The 20,203-nt window shown below is 54.2% G+C and overlaps 1 protein-coding gene across 3 annotated transcripts in view; it reads right to left on the bottom strand.

Annotated features, from left to right (window-relative positions):
• The window catches only part of SMOC2 (SPARC related modular calcium binding 2), a 158,496-nt gene extending 139,056 nt beyond the window's left edge, over window positions 1-19,440 (bottom strand). For all 3 annotated transcript variants that reach the window (XM_055311513.1, XM_055311515.1, XM_055311516.1), the window contains exon 1: window positions 19,222-19,440. In XM_055311513.1, the coding sequence (XP_055167488.1) occupies window positions 19,222-19,305 (84 nt within the window). In that variant the 5' untranslated portion in view covers window positions 19,306-19,440. The remainder of the gene's footprint in view (window positions 1-19,221) is intronic.
• Between the last annotated feature and the right edge of the window lie 763 nt (window positions 19,441-20,203).

Raw genomic sequence — 20,203 nt, 5'->3', positions numbered from 1 at the left:
TGTCCACATGCATTAAATGAAAAAGTCAAAGCTAGCAGATTTTAGTAACCTCTCAAACCACTCAAAATAAGTGTTTTCCCCTTTATATCTTGAGAGAACAACCTTCACGTTCGTTAGAACACAGTGTAGGCAACAGGTGCCACCTGAAATGGCTTCATTAAAACTTACTAGCTGTGAACTGCCTCAAGCTCTGATTTCTTTATGACTAATGTTTCTGTTTACTAAAATGAGATTATCCTTAAGGTAAATACAGAGGAGAAAGATATATTACTTTATGTTACGCAGGTAATCCTCATGCTGCATTTTATGAGTCTCTGTTTTTCGAGTGTGGGTCAGAAGCGTGTTTTAGGAACAGAGCACCAGACAGCTGGGTGGCGAGGGAGGGAGTGTGCAGTGAGAGCCACCCCACTGTCCCGCAGGGCCAGACCCCAACAGGATCCTCACACATGGGGCCCTCCGGGATGCCTGGGTGGCTCAGCAGCTGGGCACCTGCCTTTGGTTCAGGGCATGATCCCCTGTCCTGGGATCAAGTCCCACATCGGGCTCCTTTTGGGGAGCCTGCTTCTCCCTTTTCCTATGTCTCTGCCTCTCTCTCTCTCTCTCTCTCTCTCTCTCTCTCTCTCTCTCTCTATCTCTCTCTCTCTCTGGGTCTCTAATGAATAAATAAATAAAACCTAAAAAAAAAAAGACGTGGGGACCTCCAAATTAGACATCTGCTTGGTGTACCTTAGATCACCGCCAACATGGCCAAAGGTCATTTGAATCTTGCAAACCATAGGAAGAGAAGTTTCTCTCACTACCCAGTCACCCACTTCACCCTCTTCCCAGGAACACACCCTCCTTTCAGTCTCGCCAGCACACAGATTGGCGGGCAATGCCCATGAGGTCGGCTCATTTCTCAAGCTGATGCACCTGTCCCCCAAGCCTCTCCCTCCAACCTCTAAGTCCACCATCCCCTCCCCTTCCCTAAGCATCTCTGCATCAATGCCATCTCCTGGCATTGATGAGCATCCTGTGTGATTCCACATCAGTCACCAGAATCCCCCTTTGGGAAGCATGACATGAGAGCCTCACGCGTGTCTGACCAGGAGAGGTCAGGGAGGAGGACAGGTGACCCCAGCCAGAGAGAGCTCAGAGGAGCCCGGAATCCTCAGGGCAGAGGCCGCCCAGGAGGGGCCCTGGAACGGGGGAGGCTGCGCGCCAGCCTGGGAAGGACCACCCAGTCTGCAGACACGGGGCCGCTCTAACCCAGCTGCATCCTCCACCCTGCTGCAAATGTGAAATCTCCCCAAGGTCAGTCTGTCAGCGCTTGGCCTGAACCGCACAATATGGGAACAGCCTTCATTATACTTGATGAAGTGGGATCGCAGAGTTACCCATGAAGTGGCCTCAAGTGATGGACTCTGCTGACCCCAGTTACCAGGCAACCAAAAGTGTCAGAAGTTAAGGGAGGAGAGAGGAAAGGGCGTTGGTGCGGAAGGGCACAGCCCAGACCACTTGGTTGACCCAGACAAGAGCCACCACCAAAGATTCTCATTAAGTTAGTGATTTCACTCCCAAGGAGCTGACATGCCATCTCCATGCCAAGAAACTCCAGCCCTGACCTCAAACACGGGGCATTAAAAAACGGTGCCCCCAACAACACTAGTCGGACAGGAGCAGCACAGACCAGCTGGTGGACAGCCCGCGCCAGTGGGACCGGGGGGCAGCAGTGTTTGCAGGCAGCTGCGTCATTCCCCACTGGGTGCACCTTCACTAGCTGAGTGACCAGGTCCAATTGTGAGAACTGCACGTCTGCATGTGCTCCTCCTTGTTCAACGTGCTAGTAGAGATTTTAGTTCACATCCACTATGCTTTGAACTACACCCAAATTCCACACCGGGCTCAATAAATATCCAAAGGAAAACCACCATGGGAGGCCAATGAAAAGCCACTGGTAGCATAAACCTTCCTCTGTCTGCTTCAAGAGAAAGGGTGAACCCCTAAGAGGTTGTCCTGCATATCACCATTGGAGGTAGTCTCTGCAAAATCACCCAAAACGTTTACAAGGGATGCACTTGAAATTCACAGTATGCCCAACACCACACGGGAATTAGGTTAGATTCTCATGGCCTTTCGGTGAAAATACCACGTGTCAGCATGGGCACCTCGCAGACAGGGTTAGGGCCAAGGCCGTTCCTGAGCTCACCCCATGTGCAGATCATCTTTCACCCTCACGCAACCAGCGTTGAAGGCAGAGAAGAGCCACAGCGGCCTTCACGTCGTCTTGCATCCCTAATTTTAAAAATAGGTCCTGCTGTCTATTAACACGTCTCCACCAAAATAAGTCCCTCCTGATAATGAATGCAATACGCCATGAAGGTTCGGGAGCCCAAATCACTTTTGCTACAATTTGGCATTAGGTTTCACCATAAAGATTAAGCCACCAAAGGGAGTGGCAGGGAGTTGGTGGGGCGGAGCCCACACACCTGTGCCATACACCTGGCCGCCCAGGGGCCCCGATTCGGGCTGGCAAGGGCATCTCCAGCCCCTTCTAGTAACGTCCAGGCCAGTGAGATGACTCATTCTCTCCCTCGTCTACCCCACCCCTCAACGCTACCAGGTAAAGAGATGAAAAATTCTCATCACAAAAGTGTTTTTCAAAATGACGTGGGGAGGTCTTGAAGGGGACACAGCAAAACAGAGTAGATGTGTCGAGTGGCACGTGTGGGTCAGCAGTGCCATTACTTACAACGTCTGTTACGTCACTACGTTGCTTCTAGACGTTCTCCAAAGCTCCTAAGGAAGACACCCCATCACGTCCTCCTAAAGAACGTCTCAGAGGACGGGGTTTTGGAGCACCTATCTTATTTGAGGCATCCTCCGGCCGCGTGAATGTGCGCTGGCAGTCATGTGAGCACAGCTAAAGTCCAAGGCAGACCAAGTGCCCCTGGAAAATATTTTCACACATCAGCCTGTCAAGGTGAACTCCACCTAAATACACTGCATTTACACCACCTCAGAAGGGAAGGCTTCCACGGGACCCCACAGAGCTCAGACCTGCAGCAAGACAAACCTGCACCCAGGAAGCCTCTGGAAGCCAACACCACCACTCGGAGGATGCACGTGATGCACAGACGAGATGGGTAGAGCACGGGGAGAAACGTCTGGCCACAGCCCCATGGGGACTGTCCCCACCACCACAACCTGGGCTACCAGATGGGAACAGCCCTCCACCCCTGACGCCGCTGCAGACCCAGGGCCTCCCGCAGGGGCCCATGGACACAGTGGGTGTGGATGGTCACCCTGTAGCGTATGTGTGGAGAGTTCTCGACACTTCCCGCCTGACCGTCCTTGGCTGAGCCCCTGCCCCTACCCCTGATTCTTCGTCCATGAACCCGGTGGACTCTGGTCTCGACAGCTCTGAGTCTGCGGAACGCTTCGTGGGCAACACAGCTCTAAGACCCTCATCTGCCAACCTGCTTCCCAGCTAACCCACCACACCAGAGACTCGCCCTGGCCCATGACTGTTAGCTGTGTGACCCGGGGCACAGGACTTGATCCATCTGTGCCCAAGTCCTCCCACAAAGTGGAACAGTTAGTGCACCCACCACAAGGAACAGGGGAATTAGTGCCCAGAATACAGCCAGCATCCCGTTAACTCACATTCATCAGCACAGCAAGGGGCGTGGGGGGCCACTTTGCAACTTCCTTTGAATTAAACTGCAACCTTACGCTGGTTTCCAAGATATAATTAATAAATTAGCTCTTTAATTATTATAAAATGAGAGTAATAAAAACAATGCTCTTAACTGAATGCCCCCAGCTTTCCTGCAGCCTCCATGAGGAGTCGGCATCAGACCAACCCAAGGGTCAGGAAGGCTTCCTGGAGGAAGAGCTGTTGTTTGTAGAAAGTGAAGAGGCCAAAGCAAGCACACAACAAAATACAGGGTATCCTGCAGGCGCAGCAGGGGGGCTGGGGCAGAGCAAGCACTCGGCAGGCCAGGCCAGAAGCAGCCCAGCTAGAGACAGGGGCACACAGAGGGGGTGGCCTAGTCCAGGAGGCCCATCTCCCCTCGAAGAGCCGGCCTCTATGCCAGGCAGTGGAGGAAGCACATGGTGACGGAAGAGGATGCTCCCACCTTGCGGCACAGAGCACCGAGACTCCATAGCTGGCCGCCCACCACGAGCAGCGCCAGGACCAGATGGAGTCCCCCCCGCCCGCCGCTGGGCCTTCTGCTGGCCATCCCTAGGGGCCTAGGGATTTTGTCCTTGTGGGGTCCCTCCAGTACAAGTCCAGGAGGACCGTGTGGTGCCAAGCCCCACACCAGAGCCTGTTTCGTCATGGGGCCCCATGTCCACGTTTTTGGCTGGTGTAAAAGATCGGCTACATGTCGTGTCGTGCCCTGAACATCTGCAAAGACTGCAAACATGAGGTGAGTTAGCCACAAAACGGCTGAAGATTGAGAGGAAATGGAGCAGGAATGTCCCCATTAGACTATTTAGAATGTTCCTAAACAGCAGGAAAGAGAGAGAAGGAGCACTTTTGGAAAAACCAGAGCTGACCCTCTGGTGGGTCCACTGTCCTCTCTCCTGCTGGGATCATCCTGAGTCACAGGCCGTGGCTCCTCAGCCCCCAGGCAGCGGCCCAAGCAGCCGTGTGCAGCACCAGGCTGGCCTCAGGCCTCGGCAGCGCTCACAGAGGAGGAAGCATGTCACCTCACAGAGGAGGAAGCATGTACCTCAGCTGGTGTGGGCGCCCTGAGGCCGTTGTGTCAACCACAGAGACTCTGGCTTGCTGCATATCCACGAGCAACGCCTCCAGGTCACTCTACAACCACAGGGCACCTGAGCACAGCCCACAGGGGTGAAGTGCCTGTTGCTCAGTGAGTCCTGCACGAGGGCCACCTGCGCCCATGGTCACCTAGCACGCACCCAACAAGGAGTCACTTCTGGGTGAGAGGGGCAGTGAGGCGGTGGCCACATGGGGACCCGCGACTGCCCTGAAGCTTGGCTCTGGCACCTTATAAAGGGTGTGGAATGTGTTACCTGGGGTTACACTGTGTTCTTGTTCAGAGTTCACACCTGTACCCCACCTGAATGCTCATTTGAGACTCCAGACACACAGGTGTCACCAAGGTCACAGGACAGAGCAAGATGAGCCCGGTAGCCAGCAAAAACTCTCAGGGAGATTGCACACATCAGGCAGGGCCTGGCTCTTCCTAATTTTGTGTTTGCCAGATGGAAAAACCTGAGCATGACCAGAAAATAACCACCTCACCTTCACCTGTGTGCACCTGTTCCTGGTCAGTTCCTGAAAATTCTTGCTGCCTGACTTTATCTTCATTACCAAACTCACATCTCTGGTGAAGCCTGGCTCATGGACCTTCCTCCATGGTGGGCCACGCACCTCCCCGCCCTCCCTTTGCTCCTTGCGGACACGCTCTCTGCTTGTCACCTAAAGGAGCAGCCCATGAAGACCCTAGCACCCTGCTAAAAAACAAACAAACAAAAAACAGATTTTCCTCCAAACCACCTGGAACTGGAGAGCATTTAAAAAATCTAGCAGAGAATTCACAAGTAAAGGACACTTCTATTCAGAAATAGAGGCTTTGTCTCCAGGATTGAAAAGAAGAAAAGAAAAGAAAAAAGCCCACCTCTGAAAGTCACTGTCATCACCACGTAGCACCAAGAAACATGTCCTGGAGCAACTCCCACTAAGGACCGTGAGGGTCCTCATCCCCAGAAAGAGGGGCGACATGGGAGGGACACACAGTCTGTTTGGCTTTGCTGCAAACCCAGCCAGGACACTCGACCCAGATCCAGGCCAGCACCAGGGAAAGACCATTGCCTGGGATTGCCCACCCATGGGCTCTGTGCAGAGTCACATCCCCTCCACACCCCACCCCCCCACCTCCCCACACCCCAATCATGCTCCACCCACTACCCCCACTGTCTCATCACACCCTTCCCATCCCTCCTCCCTCCACGCCCTGCCCACTCCCCCATCTCCTCAAGCCCCTCCCATGCCCCACCCACTCCCCCTCTACCTCCCAGGACCCTGCCCACACCCCACCCCAGGCCCCACCCCCACACACACACATGCAATCTACTCCCTAGTCACAAGCCTTCAAACATCAGCCCTCACATGATGAAGCCGGAAGGGAGACCGAGTCCTTCCTGGCACGGCCCACATACCTACGTGCAGGTCCCACCCCACTGTCCTCCAGGGTCATGCAACACAGGGACCAGCACCCTCAGGGGCCTGGCCAGGGCCCTGCCAGCCCTTCACAGTTTGGAAAGTCACGCACAGCTTCTGCAGACATTTGGGGGACCCGGAGCGCACCCCCTTGCACCCCTGCACACCACCAACGTGCAACATGGCAAGCAACTGTACCCCAGAGCGCCCGCCCCTGTGAGGTCAGGATGGCCTTTGGGGTCTGTTAACAACTCTTTCCTCGTGGTGTTGGGGTCCCCACAACTAACCCCACAACCCCAGGGACACCGGCCACCCCGCTTCTGAGTGAGGATGCAATCTGTGTTCTCCGTCTGCCTTCTGTTACGTCCACAAGGTGAGGGAGTCTCAGATAATCTTCAGGAAGTGAGACTCATGGAGGAAAGGAGCAGCACCGGCACCAACTTTCCGAGGAAAGACCACAAGGAGAGAGGAGCAGCCTGCCCCCAGCGGTGGAGAGGCCCCGCACAGCGCCCCCCCCCCCCCCGCCCCCATGCCCCAGCCTGCATAGGGCACACCCCAGCCACGACCTTCCTGCCTCCCCTGAGACTCTGCTCGGAGGAAACAGCGGCTAGGATAAGGGCAGCAGGTGGAAACCGCTCGTCTGTTAGGGACTCTGCACACTGTGGAGTCACTGAAGCCCACTGCCCGGCCTAGGGTCAGGGTGAAGCAGCACGGTGCAGTCTCACCCCAACAGACACAGCTGGAGAGCCAGAACCAGGGGTGCTGTGCCCAGCATCATGGGCTGCACCCCTGCCTGTCTGCAACTCCTGTAGCACCATGGCTGCACCCCTGCCCTCAGCATCACAGCTCCCTGCACCCCTGCCTGTCTGCACCCCCTGCAGCACCATCTGCATCCCTGCCCCCAGCATCACAGCTCCCTGCACCCCTGCCTGTCTGCACCCCCTGCAGCACCATCTGCATCCCTGCTCCCAGCATCATAGCTCCCTTTACTCCTGCTCTGCCTGCACCCCACAGCACAACAGCTACATCCCTGCCCCCAGCACCCCCCGCAGCACACAGCTTGCACCCCTGCCTCCATATCACAACTCCCTGCACTCCTGCTCTGACACCCTGGAAGTGTCCCCTCAGCTGTCCAGCCCACCCTCTCAGAACACCGCCTGCTCTTGCCTTGACCCCTGTGCCCTGAGGGGGCCCCTCATGAGGCCTCCTCCCTGTCCAGGTGCCTCTCCACATGGTACCTTCCCCACCTCTGGCTGCCACCCAGACACTCAGGAGCCAGGGGAGCCACCTCCCAGGCAGCATTTCTGACAGCGGTGACCCCTCCCCACAGCCCCAGCCCACTGGCCACGGCTCCAGCAGAGGCTCAAGCTGCACGACACACAACTGTCTCGCCTGCTGGATGGTGACCTGTCTGCATCATTGTGTTGAGCAAGGAACAGGCACCCAGGGGAGACTTCCTGTCTGTCACATGCCCCTGGCCCCTCAAGCACATCCAGACACTGTGAATGCTATGTTACAACGGTATTTACATACCTCACAGGGCGGCCTTACCTCTCCTTCTACAGAACACGCCTAAGAGGATCCCACCAGCACATGGACAGGGTGCCAGCTGCAGCACGCATCGGTCACATGTGCCTCCCATCTTTGGCACAGATGGGCGCCTGCCTCCCCACCTGCAGAGTCGAGGTCAAACCAGCTCTACCTCGCTCGCCCTGGGGACACCCAGACAGCAGGGACGCCAGGGCTAAGAGCCTGGATCTCACAGCCGTAAACTTAGAGAGGGAAATTTTAAGTTCTCGATGAAACTGGGAAACCCAGAAAGGAAAGAAGAAAAGGTGAAAAAAAAATAGCAATTTTTTTTTAAAACAAAACCTGGTTAGAATTTGGCTGACTCGGGTTCTGGGTTAGGTCAGGATTCTTCTCAGATATTGCAGCTCACGGAGCCCGATGACTTACAGACTTCTCCATCCTCCCTGTAGGGAACAGGGGACCTCCTCCCTGGTGCTGGAAGGAGGTAACCGAGCCCAGGGGCCCGGGCTGGTGGGGCCACAGCTCGGGGCGGGGGGGAGTGTAGTGAGAATGGCTGCGTCTCCATGCACACTGGGCAGACCCCAGGATAGAGAGGGACAGAAATACAGAGACAGAGAGATAGAAAGAAAGAGACCGAGACACCAAAAGCATTAGAGAGAGACTGAGGGAGACGAGAGACAGCAGAGATTAACATTTAACTCTACCTTTGCTTTGCAAATTGAATTATTTTGCCATTTTTTTGCTAAATGTGGGGGTTAGATAAGAGCAAGGATGAGATTTCGGGGGAAGGGCTGACGTGCCAAGTTGCCCCAGAAGGAAGGAGGGATGCAGGGGTTGCATGGGTGCTGGGCCCTCCCTGGAGGCATCTTTCCTGCCCAACTGCCCCTCCTGAGGCAGGAATCACACACACAGTGGAGGAGGGAGGCCTGCTGGGAAAGGTCCTTGGTTGAGCGTGACCACTGGCTGACCTGGGGCTGGCCCCGGGCTCCAGGAGGCTACTCACCCCCCTCCCCTGTTCCGGGATATGGGCTCCACCTGCCCCCAGTGTGCTCCACCTGCCCCGAGGACACAGCCTCAAGATGGAGATGTGGTGTGAGCCCAGGAGGACTGCATCTGATTGAGCATCTTACAAACGTTTCCGATCTGGCAGGAGGGCAGAGATCTATGCTTCCTGCCATCACCCAGGATGAGCCTCCCTTGCCACCTGCCACACTGGAGGGGCTCGTCCTTCCTGGTCCCCCCGGCACCCTATGTGTAGGGTCGCTGTGGGATCTCCCCCTGATTCTGCAGGACAGGGGCTGCCCCATCTGAGCATCCCACACCTGCTCCAGCTGCAGAGTATGGGTGCACAGCCTTCTGAGGGACACAGACCAGATGCCAGGGCCCCTCATCACCCAGGCCACAGCCCAGGACCCCTGGAGCCCAGGGGAAGCCCCCTCCGACCCAGCAGCAAGCGGCAGGGCTACCGGCTACTGGCTCCCCACAGGGATGAGGATGCAGGCTATAAACAAGCCCCAGCTCTGACGAGGTCCAGGCAGGTGAAGGGACACCCCGGGACAGCAGGCGTGACCGTCCTCCTGATGGCCCCCAGAAACAGTCCATGGGCCACTGCAGCCACAGCAGGAGAGCAGAAAGGAAAGAGCCTGACATGGGCCCGTAACATCTTCTCTGAACTTCCTTGAGAGTTTTGGGAACAAAGTAATGTGAGTGGTTTCCAAGCCTGGTGCCAGTGAGGGGTCAGTGGGAGTCCAGAGGGACGGGGCGTCCCTAGGGCCTCATGGGGGGGCTCGATGTGCTGCACATCTGATCTTGCAGGGGAAGAGCCATTGTAAACTCGGCATGTTTGAGAACCTCCGCCCTGGAGCACATCGTCCACCATGCAGACTTGGCAGGAAGGTAAAATCTGCTCACTGAGCCAGCGGGTCCTGCAGCGGCAGCAGCCAGGGCCAGTCCACTCCGCTCCGGGGCCTCTCCGAGCCACTCCTGCACCCCAACATCACAGCGCTCCTGCCCGCTAGTTGAGTACCCGCCCGGCATTTCACACGCTCGTCCCAGACTTGCAGGGCAGCTGCCAGACACATCGGAGAAAATGTGTCCCTGTGTCCTAATTCCTGGATTGAGCATCGCTGCATCAGGACTCAAAGCTTCAAAAGTGGAGAGTTGAATGCGGCACCTGAACACAAAGCAGCAGCAGCCCGTGGGGTCCTTTCGCTGTCGAGGTGGCCGAGGCTTTGCCGGTGGTCGGACCCCAAAGCCCACCCAGGAGCCCCCCCAGAGCCAGAGCCAGGCTGCTCTTGGGCTCCCTCCTGTGGCGGATGCTGGGCCGTGGAACCTGCAGCCCGCACACCAGCAGGGCCGAGAGGGGCTGGGACGCCAGGGGTGCCACAGACCGGATCCGGATCCGTGGCTCCACCTGGATTATATCTCTGAATGAAAAGAATGATCCATCTGCGGCAACTCCCTCCAAAAGATAAATCTTTTAAGAATGAAGAACTGATTATCACGAGTGCATATCTGCAGATCCAGCAAAGCTACAACTTAGTCAACGTGTATATTCAGGTCAGAGCTGTTACTCACTTTCCTTACCCTGCGGCGTCTGCAGAAATCTAAAATATATACACCCACGACATATATATAGCTTCTTGGCAGGGATGTCTCGGGGACAAACGAGATACGATCGTAAGAGCACAGAAAGCTGGCTCTATCTGTTTTAAGAGAGAAAGATTCAGAGCGTCAAAACAATTTATTATATCACACAGAACTCCTAATCCCGTGTCCCAGAGGCAATCACCCCGATGCTTAGAAGAACACTCCACGTTTCCAGGAGATACCCCATGCACAAGGTTCGAGAATAGGGTGTGGAACAACCGGGTCTGTTGGCAGCTGGTTGAATGACCTCGTTCACAAAGTGTCAATTATGGGATTAGCGCAAGCTCTTCAGAGTAAGGTTTACAGGAACAAGTACTTAAGAGCCCCACGTGGTGTTTTTACTGATTTTAAGTCATCGATTCCAGGGGTCAGGAGGTGGGGAATGGGAATCTCCCGGGGCTTTTTCCCTAGAACAGTGAATCAATGCAACAAATGGACATGAGCCCTGTGTCTCACCTCCTAGTCTATCCCTCAGGTGTATGGGGGTCAATAGCCCTCTTACAGGATGACAGAGGAGTGCGAAACAAATTTGCATGAGCCAGAGGGGTAGTCCCAATCTGGGATAAAGGAGATCAGGATGTAAGTCCAGTTTTAATTGGAATAATTTATTCCACTTACAAATGGTGGGCAGGAAGCAACTACAGGGGACACTGGCTTAACAGAATCTCAAATTTAGAAAGTTACATAGAAAAGTGAGCCGAACACCCACAAGCACCCACCATGAGTGCCTCTTTCAAGTCATGCTTTGCTGCTGAATGACCAACTGCTTCTGCGATCTTGTATCTAGACTGACAGCGACATTCCTAAATGGATACTGATCAACTGGAGCTCAAAAGGGAGCCTGTTTAGAAGGGCCCTGGGAGCCTCAGGCCCTAAGGACTGTAGAAGGGAAAAGAACAGACCCAGAGAAAGGCTCAGCGGATGCCTCAGGCACGTGGACAACTCCCTTTATCTTCAGATAATCTTCAGGTACTGTCAGATATCTGGCTGGAGAGAGAGCCCAGGCCAGAGAAGCAAGGGGTCCCAGCAGGAGGAAGGCATTGTGCCTCCAGAAGACCTAGTCATCTTCTCTAAACACCTACATGAGTGGCCCATGGAAAAGGGGTGATGTAAATTCTTGTTGATTTAGCCACAGATGAATTTTTAAAGATTGCATGATTGATTCTCAGCCTGCATTAAAACCAAACTCCTCCCAGAGTTCCTATAGGTCCAAGAGAATCCCGCTGATGACAAATTGTGTTCCCCGAAGAATAGCATGAGAGCAGGGCACCATGATGTTTGTATTATCCCTCTTCTCAATGTTTACAACTTCATGTGTGTCTGTTTCCCAAAGATGAAAGACTCTCTGGCCATGATGTCCTAACACTCAGTTGGCTCTACAGGAGACAGGGGCCTCTTCCTTTTTTCTTCTCCTCTTGCCTCCTACAGATGGCACGTCCTCGGGCGGCAGCTATGTCTGGTACCTGGCCCAGGGGAAGGCGTGGGGGGTTGAGCCGTGCCCCGCGTAGAGCTCGGGCTGGACAGCTGTGCTGCTGGCCTGGTTTGGCTCAGGCGTCTCGCAGGGAAGAATGTAACAGTTTATTCGAGCACTTAACATGATGGATCTCTGAGCAGAAAGTAGGATGGGAAGGCATGACATTCATTTTACCCTGTCCCAAAGGTAATGGCAAATCACAGAAAGGGTGTCTGCCCCAGTGGGGATGAGCTATCAGGAGCCCTACCCCAGTCGGCCGGGAACACCCACAGGATCATTTAGGGGACGGTCTCAACACTGCCAGCCACATAGAATGGCAGGACACTGACTTCTTGTTTCCAAAGATCAATTTTTTAAACTAATTTTAAATATACTTGTAAAAAAAATGTGTGATTCCACACACCCAGGTCCTCTGTGGAATGAATCAAAACACCACCAAAAACAAACGATACACTAAATGCTGCTCTGAAACCTTCATTCAAATCTCACAAGTCATTTTTAAAGTTACAGGCATTCATGGAATTTACCATCTTTTGTAATTTCCATTTCACGTTTCCAAGTGGTTGGCTCCTCTCCATGAGGTGACGGGACCCTATGAAGGCTTTACTCTGATTGGTGTCTAATGCGTGGAGGTAAAGCTGCGAGGGTGCCTCTGTGATCATTTTGGTATTTGTGTTATGGGACAGCTGGGGGCAGGGTAGGAGAATGCAAGTCTGTGACAGGTGTGTGGGAAGAGGCTACCATTGTGCAAGGAGCTGACCAGAGACAGCGGCCAGATACCTGAAGAGAGGGCAGTTCTCCCTTCAGTTCTTCTCAAGACAGTTCCAAAAAAGTAGTGAGAAAAGAGCAGAGAGAGAGGTAATGGCACCAGATGGAAAAGGATGGGGCCTGCGGTTAGATCTGGGCTGTGGGGCCACAGCGCCCAAGCACTCACAGCCCTGGCACAACCACAGGAGTCTCGGGGAGAGGCACTGGCCAGACCCCAGAGGTAAATGAGGTCATGACAAACTGAGCCACACTGAAGCTGAGGAGGTTCCCTCAGAAATTAGAACCCTCGGTTGGCCCACTCAGCGATGCACTTCCCATCACCCCCCAGCATGTGTGTACACTTTTCTCAGCCACTGTTCACTGAGGCACAAAAACACGGCCCCCTCTGAAGAAAGGGATCCACTGCTTGCCGGTCTGAAAGCCCTCACTGTCGGGGGCAGACACAAGAGCCAAAAAAACCTCCTCCTCAGGCTCCATGGGGCACTGTGCCCTCCCCACCACCCAGAGAGGACTGGGGGCTGAGCCCCCCCAGGACATCAGCCTTCACTGGGAGTGTCCACGAGAGCCCCCTTCACAGCATAGCCTTCACATCATCCTGGAGTGCCCTGGTCTGGTCCAGGGAGAAGTCTGCCATTGTGTCTGCCTGTTGAGGGCTGGGAGGGGATGGACCAAGCTGCTGGAAGTCACACAGGCCCCCCCTCATCCTAGGAAGGAAGTCGGCCATCTAGCACACAGCATCTCATAGGTAGGACGGATGCCTTTGTTTCCAGCACCTGGATTCCTGATCAGAGTATAAGACAGATGCACAGAACCCCGCTCAGGCAAGGGTGGCCTGGGTGCTACAGCACTGTTTTGCCGACAAACCGAAGAACTTGTTCTTTAAGAAGTGACTGAAGTCTAACAAATTTGAGAACATCCAGCATGGAACGGGCCTCATGGCCTGGGCCACACTAAAGTGTTCTGAACCCGTGATCAAACACACCGCAGATTATTGTGTTTACCTAAAACTCTTCATGCTTTCTGAAACTTCATTATTATCGGGAGAGACGTTGCCAGCAACCTCAAACCTTAAAAGTTGGCTTACCCGCCCTCCCCGCAAAAAAAAAAAAAAAAAAAATCTGGCCGAGACGTTGGGGCTTGCTAATGGATGGGTCAGTAACAGGATGCTGGGGATACAGTGACAGCGGTGGCCCACCCCCTACAGCACACTGACCTCCAGGGCAGAACAAGCGGAGGGGACACACCAGTGTTCCCAGGGGGACACGGGGGCAGAAGCTCAGAGGCCGCTGCTCACACACAAACAACAGCCGCATTAATGCTGGGTGTCTTGGTGATGGAAGCATAGGGGATCCGCTGTAATGTGGGCAGAAGGAGAAGACAGAGAGACCACCAGGGAAAAGAAAGTAAAACAAGGGAAAACACGTCCCGAAGGAAGGAAGAATTTACTTACTGTACGGACATTTCACCTTGTCTTAAGTGCCAGCTTCATGGGTTACAGGCCGCATTATGTCATACACAATAAAATCTGCACATAATTGTGGTTTTAGTAGTCATTCTGAGACGGCCCTCATGTCAAAACTTCTAATTAAATTTAGCCAGATATTACAGTACCCAATCTTTCATTTATAATTTCTTTTTTTAAAAAATTCTGACAATATAAATGCGTTAACACTTTGCTTGGCTCCAATTTTTTGTGTGTGCTTTATTACGAATCTTTGCTCTCTGATTTTCAGCCTGAGATGACCAAACCACATAAGACAGTCTCTTATTAATACTTCCAGAATAATTTCTTCTCAGTCCATATGAAATGACGATTTTATTTTCTCAATTCCTGCCTCTCACGGGCTTCAGTTAAAAATATTCAACGTACTGAGTGTTATTCAAACTCTAAGCACGTACAAGTATTAATAGTGGGATCCCAACCCCATTACAGACACCATCGATTGGCAAAATGAGAAGGGACCGTTCTAGTTTTCTATAAATGAGCTCAGAATTTATTTCTTGTTGTTTCTTTTTTAACTTCAAAATCCCACTAGAAATCCATTATTTTCAGTCCATGTCTGGTATTTGGAGAATGCCATAATTTTAATTAAAAAATACATAGGTGTTGGGACACCTGGGTGGCTCAGCGGTTGGGTGCCTACCTTCGGCTCAGGTTGTGATCCCAGGATCTGGGATTGAGTCTCGAATCAGGCTCCCTGCAAGGAGCCTGCTCCTCCCTCTGCCTATGTCTCTGCCTCTCTCTGTGTGTCTCATGAATAAATAAATAAATCTTAAAAAAAAAATACATAGGTGTTACCTTGCTCTGTATCCCAGCATTCTGCTAATCCTAATAACAGCTCCAATCCTAAAATCCTGGAGGGTCATGAAGGCTTATTTTGATCCCAAATTACCTAGAAATCTGCTCTGTTCTGAGCCCTTGTCACATCAATGCCCATTTACTCCCCAATTTACTGCCTGCAGTCGCTTATAGTTTTATTTATGGTCTTGATTCCAAATCAAAGTTAAAGCGGCCCTCCAGATGTGGGGGTTCAGTCGCCATGTACGACTAGGTTGGACACTGTCCATTGTGTTTACTGTCCTCCTCCCCAGCCACCTCTGGCCTGCCTTCTGCTGACGAAGGAAACACGGCCTTCCCAGAGCATCACACGTGCTCGTGCTCACAGCATTTGTGGTGGGAGGAGAAACACCCAGAATCACTGCCTATAACATCTGACCCTGAGGGAGCACAGCACCGAAACCATGTGGTGCACATTTCACCCCCCGACGGCCCAGAGACGCAGGAGCATTTTGGTGCCCATGTTCCAGTAACAGCGATACCAGCCCCTCTCACAGGCGTGTTAATGAGGAAATATTTTAAAATTTATGTATGAGCAAGCACTGTCTTTCCATTTCCCTCCTTTTCTTCCAAAGCAAAGGAACTCACAGAGGGGCAGAAAACAGCCATTTGGACTCCGTTCCTACATGTCCCCCCCACACACCAGTGAGTCCTGAGCACGCTCCCTCCCCAGTGTGGAGGTGGGAGGGAAAGACCCTGAGGAATCACCAAGTCCCTGAAGGGGACACTGACCTTAGTGCAGGAACACCCATCCCTCAAAGCAAGGAAAACAAATTCAGGTTGAATTTGGAAACGGCTAGGCCAGCCCAGCGTCCAGGGGCAGTTCCCTTGGCTCTTGAACGTGGTGCCACAGAACCTGTGTGGATGGCTGGTTGTGAGCGTTACGGGAACAGCACACACAAAGTGCCCCAAGCAGAGTATGTAGTGCTGAGAGACAGCCCGTGCTCACAACCAAGTCCTGGATGCGAACCGAAGGCAGCAGCATCCACTGGTCACAAGAAAAGGCAGGATGTCTGCATGCTGAGGATGGACAAAATACCATTCAGTCAGTTCTAAGAGGAATCCCTGGGCTCTACCCCAAATACCGTGGGAAGGGGATCAGGGAACATCGTTACTCACTGGCCCTGAAGAAAACATTCAGGTGCAGGTTTACTGCCAGCCTGCCAAACCCACACAACTACACCTGTGACAAAGTAAAGCCATGGTGATCACAGCTGTTGCACCCTTTGGAGAATAGAATTAAGTGTACCCAGATGGCTTCTCCTACAAATTATTCCAGTCTCGCCATTCACGGAAATAAAAAGAGAAGTGCCTGCGTGACTCAGTTGGTAAAGTGTCAGAGTCGGCTTGAGATTCTTTCCCCCTCCCCCCTCCCCCTCTGCCCCCCCCACTGTCTCAAATAATAAATATTTTTTAAATTTTTTAAAAAAGAAAGAAGTAAAAAGAAAAAAGCCAAGCATTCCCACAGAAAAAAGGACATGATCTGGCCTTTGAATGTCTCTACTTCTTAAAGGAAGAAATAGATGTGGACCCCATTAGGGAGGATCAAACGCACTTAACAACACCATCTGTTGATTAGCAATAACCCCGAAGTCTGATTGATGACCATGCAAAGCCAAGAAAAAGTCATAAGGAAAACACAAAGGGCCTTGTGGTGCCATTTCTAAAGAATGGCTCTGGTTGGAAAAAAAAGAAAAAAAAAAGATAATTATCAAGCAAAGCAGATTCTCTTAGTCTTGAACACAAAGTAGTAGCGGTGATCAAACCCAGGGACACTCTGACAGCACTGCCCCCAGACAAAGAGCATTTGGTGTCAGGGGCGAGGAAGGCAGGTGTCGTTCTGGGAAGCCAGGTGTGACAGGCTTCTGACCCACAGAGGTGGAGGATTATCCCTGTTTCTAGGTGAGAAGAGAAGGTGGGATAGAAGGAGGCAGAGAGAAATCTGCGTCCAGCCCTGCACGACCTACCTCAGCTAAGCACATGGACACACCAACAGCAAAGCGCCGTGCTCTAAGCATCTGTGAAAGGTGACAGCACCATGAAACCAATCCCCTCACACCTGAAGGACACAGCAATGTAGCTTGTGATTATAGGATTTAAAACTACCTCATAGGGACCAATGGCAAGGGTGCCATCAAAAATAACATTAATTGGAGAACTAACACATACCAGGCATATTAAAAGCCTGATCTGTGATCCTCACAGCGTGCTAAGCAGATATGCCCACTTCACCGATCAGGAACCTGGAGATTAAGAAAGTTAAGTAATGCATCTAGAGTCGATCACACATCCAGAGTCGCCACTCCCAGGCTCCCGTGGGCTGAGGCTGCCTCTCTGATTTATTAAAGATCAGATGTAAATCTCGTAGAAGAAACAAAAGATCCCCCAATACTAGGAAGTGATCTGAAGAGAGATGATCACCGCAGAAGACCCAGCACATCTAACATTCCCTCCTGACCCCTCAGCCAACTTGTTGAATTCCCAGATTGTGGGAAGACTATGCCAAAATATTTTAGGGCTTTCAAATTTTCTTCTGGATGCAAAAGCATCATGATTGCATTTGCGAATGTAGATTTAAGGCAAGGGTCTTCTGGGGGAGTGCAGTGAGGGGCTCTGCTCTGCACTGGAATTCCCCCGGGGGCAGCCAGGAAAGCCACAGAGCCTCCATCCCAAGAAACGAAGGACAAGAGTTCCGGAGTAAATGTTAAACAGAAGAGTGGTGGGGAGGGAAGAGATGAGAACCTGCAGGGATCTAATCACTAAGCATCTCCCTTCTGCTTTTCCAGGGAGGAACCAACAGACCCAGGCGCCCCCGGAGCGCAGGCACACGGGAGTCTACCTTTCACACCTTCAGAACACCCATGGCAAGGGTGGAAAAGCTGTCACGACCGCTCTAGGAGAAAATGCCAGTGTCGTATTTCCAGAATCCGTCTGTTGCTCTGTGGCCTTCAGTGCTCAGTGGGCGGGAGGAGTCTGTTGTATGGATGTGCGTGTACCTGTGCACAGGTACTAGGAGCACGGACGCACAGAAATACACACGGGAAGTAGCGTCTGATGGCCCCTCTGGGGGAGAAAAGTTCTGTAGGACAGCTGAGCCTGTGCAAACCTCGGTAGAGCTTCCAGGGAGCGGTTTCTAATCTACAAGTCATTTGCAAGACACAAGGCAGGGACCCAAGGACGGCTCCAGAAGAATTTTAGGTATGAACAGTGAACTCACTAACTTCTTCCCCCCTCATACTGCTTGGGGGAAAAAAAATAAGGCTCACAGGACTGCTTCAAATTTGCTGAAAAGCAGAACCGGACCACAGCTCCTTTCAAACCTTAGGTATTCTCGATACAATAAACCCCTTCAGGACCAGTCCCACCACTTAAAAGCATCTCTCCACCAGAGGTGTTCTCTCTACCTTCGTGTTTTCTCAAGCACTTGTTCAAAAACACATTTAAGTGGAATGTTTTCGTTTCTGCAGATTGCATTAATTATGGGTTTGCAAACACTGCAAGCCCACGAGGTCTGCCCCAACTGGGGGCTGCAGACACCCGGCCCAGGCCGGCAGCCGGTGGCTTGGCTCGCGCCCTGCGCATAGCTCCAGGCTTGGCCCCGCGCGCCGCCGGCCCCGGGGCTGTTGCAGAGAAGTTTCAGCTAAGAAAGAAAAACACGCAGCGGTCAACCACGGTGACCCACGCGCTCGGGAGCGCGCTTGCCTGCGCGCAGCACCGGGACCAGGAGGGGACCCGGGAGAGGGGGCCGCAGGACACGGAGACGCCTCGACTGCTGCCTGCTGGCACGAGGGAAATAGTGTGTAATGCCATCTGCTTCCCCCCGGGCTCACTTGGGGAGGGTCCCTGGGACCCGCAGGCGAACCAAAGGGGGCTCCCGGGAGCAGCGCACGGGGCTAGCGGCTTCTCCACCCGGGGGCGCAGGTCCGCGCTGTGCCCACGGAGGTCGGGGTGATGGAGGGACGCGAGGCCGAGCGCGCTCCAGGCCGCAGGGACAGGAGCCGGTGGGCGACCGTGTCCCCCGCCTGCTGTCCGCGCCGCCGCCGGCCCTTCCCACCCGCCCGCCGGAGGCGCAGGACCCCGAGAGCACCCACCCCCACGCGGAGGCGAGACCCCAGGAGCCCACGCAGCGCCTGGGGACGCGCCCGGGCCCCACCTGCCGCGACCCCGTTGGCGGTCCCCGAGGGTCACCTGCTTCCCGCGCTTGGGCGCGCGCAGGCCGAGGACGGGCAGGCGGGGGCCGGGGCCGGGGGCCGGGGCCGGGGGCCGGGTCCCCGCGGGACTCACCGTGAGCGCCGAGAACTTCTGCGCGGGCGCGGGCGGCAGCAGCCCGGCGAGCAGGGGCAGCCAGCAGAGCTGCGGGAGCAGCATGGTGACGCGCGCCCGCGGCGGCCCGAGCCGAGCCGGGTGCTCCCCGGCGGTCCTCGCCCCGCGCTCCAGCAGCCGCCCTCTCACCCGGCGGCCCTCGGCCCTCGGCTGCGGAGCCGCTCCGCCGGCTGCTGTCAAGTAACTGCAGGACTTCCCGGATCCTCCCCCTGCGCGCGCTCCCTCCCTCCCCTCGCCAGCCCCACCCCCGCGCCGCCGCCGCCGCCGCCGCCGCGCCCGGCTCGGCTCCGCTCGGCCGGGGGCGCCCCGCGCGCGGGTCTGCGGAGCGGGAGGTGGAGAGGGGCCGCTGGGGCCGCGCCGCCCAGCAGAGCTGCGCGCGCACACGCATGCACACTCATGCACACGCATGCACACGCATGCACATGCACATGCACACGCATGCACACTCATGCACACTCATGCGCACGCATGCACACGCACATGCACACACGCGCGCGCGCGCCCTAGGAGAGTCCCGGGCACCACCACAAGATGCGCTGCGCCCTCCTGGTGTCCCAGGGCACCGACCCCCTGGGCGCAGGACCTGCCCTGTGGTTCACCCACCGCTCTCACACCTGGGTCAGCCCCCAGGTTGTCCTCGACCTGCAGGTTCCGTTGCTGCCGCGTCCAGGCCAGAATGTCACCTCTCAAATTTGCTGATTGATTAGCTGGCTTTCCAGCAAAAGAAGCGTACCAGCACCACAAGGGCCAGAAAATTCACAGGGGGCTGCGTGCCTTTGGCACTTTTTTTTTTTTTTCTTAGCAGAATAACGCACTTGGGGGCGAGTTGTGAACTAGAGATCCTGGGTCGGCCCGCAGTGACACGGGTCAAGTCTGGAAGAAATGTGGCTGCTTCTAGAGCAGCTCTGTCAAGGGGTTCAGGTGTTTACGCAGGGAGCACAGT

This window comes from Nyctereutes procyonoides, unplaced genomic scaffold (assembly GCF_905146905.1).
Source record: "Nyctereutes procyonoides isolate TBG_1078 unplaced genomic scaffold, NYPRO_anot_genome, whole genome shotgun sequence".
Lineage (NCBI taxonomy): Eukaryota > Metazoa > Chordata > Mammalia > Carnivora > Canidae > Nyctereutes > Nyctereutes procyonoides.
The sequence above is the reverse complement of the archived record's forward strand: the minus strand, read 5'-3'. Positions and strand labels throughout refer to the sequence as shown.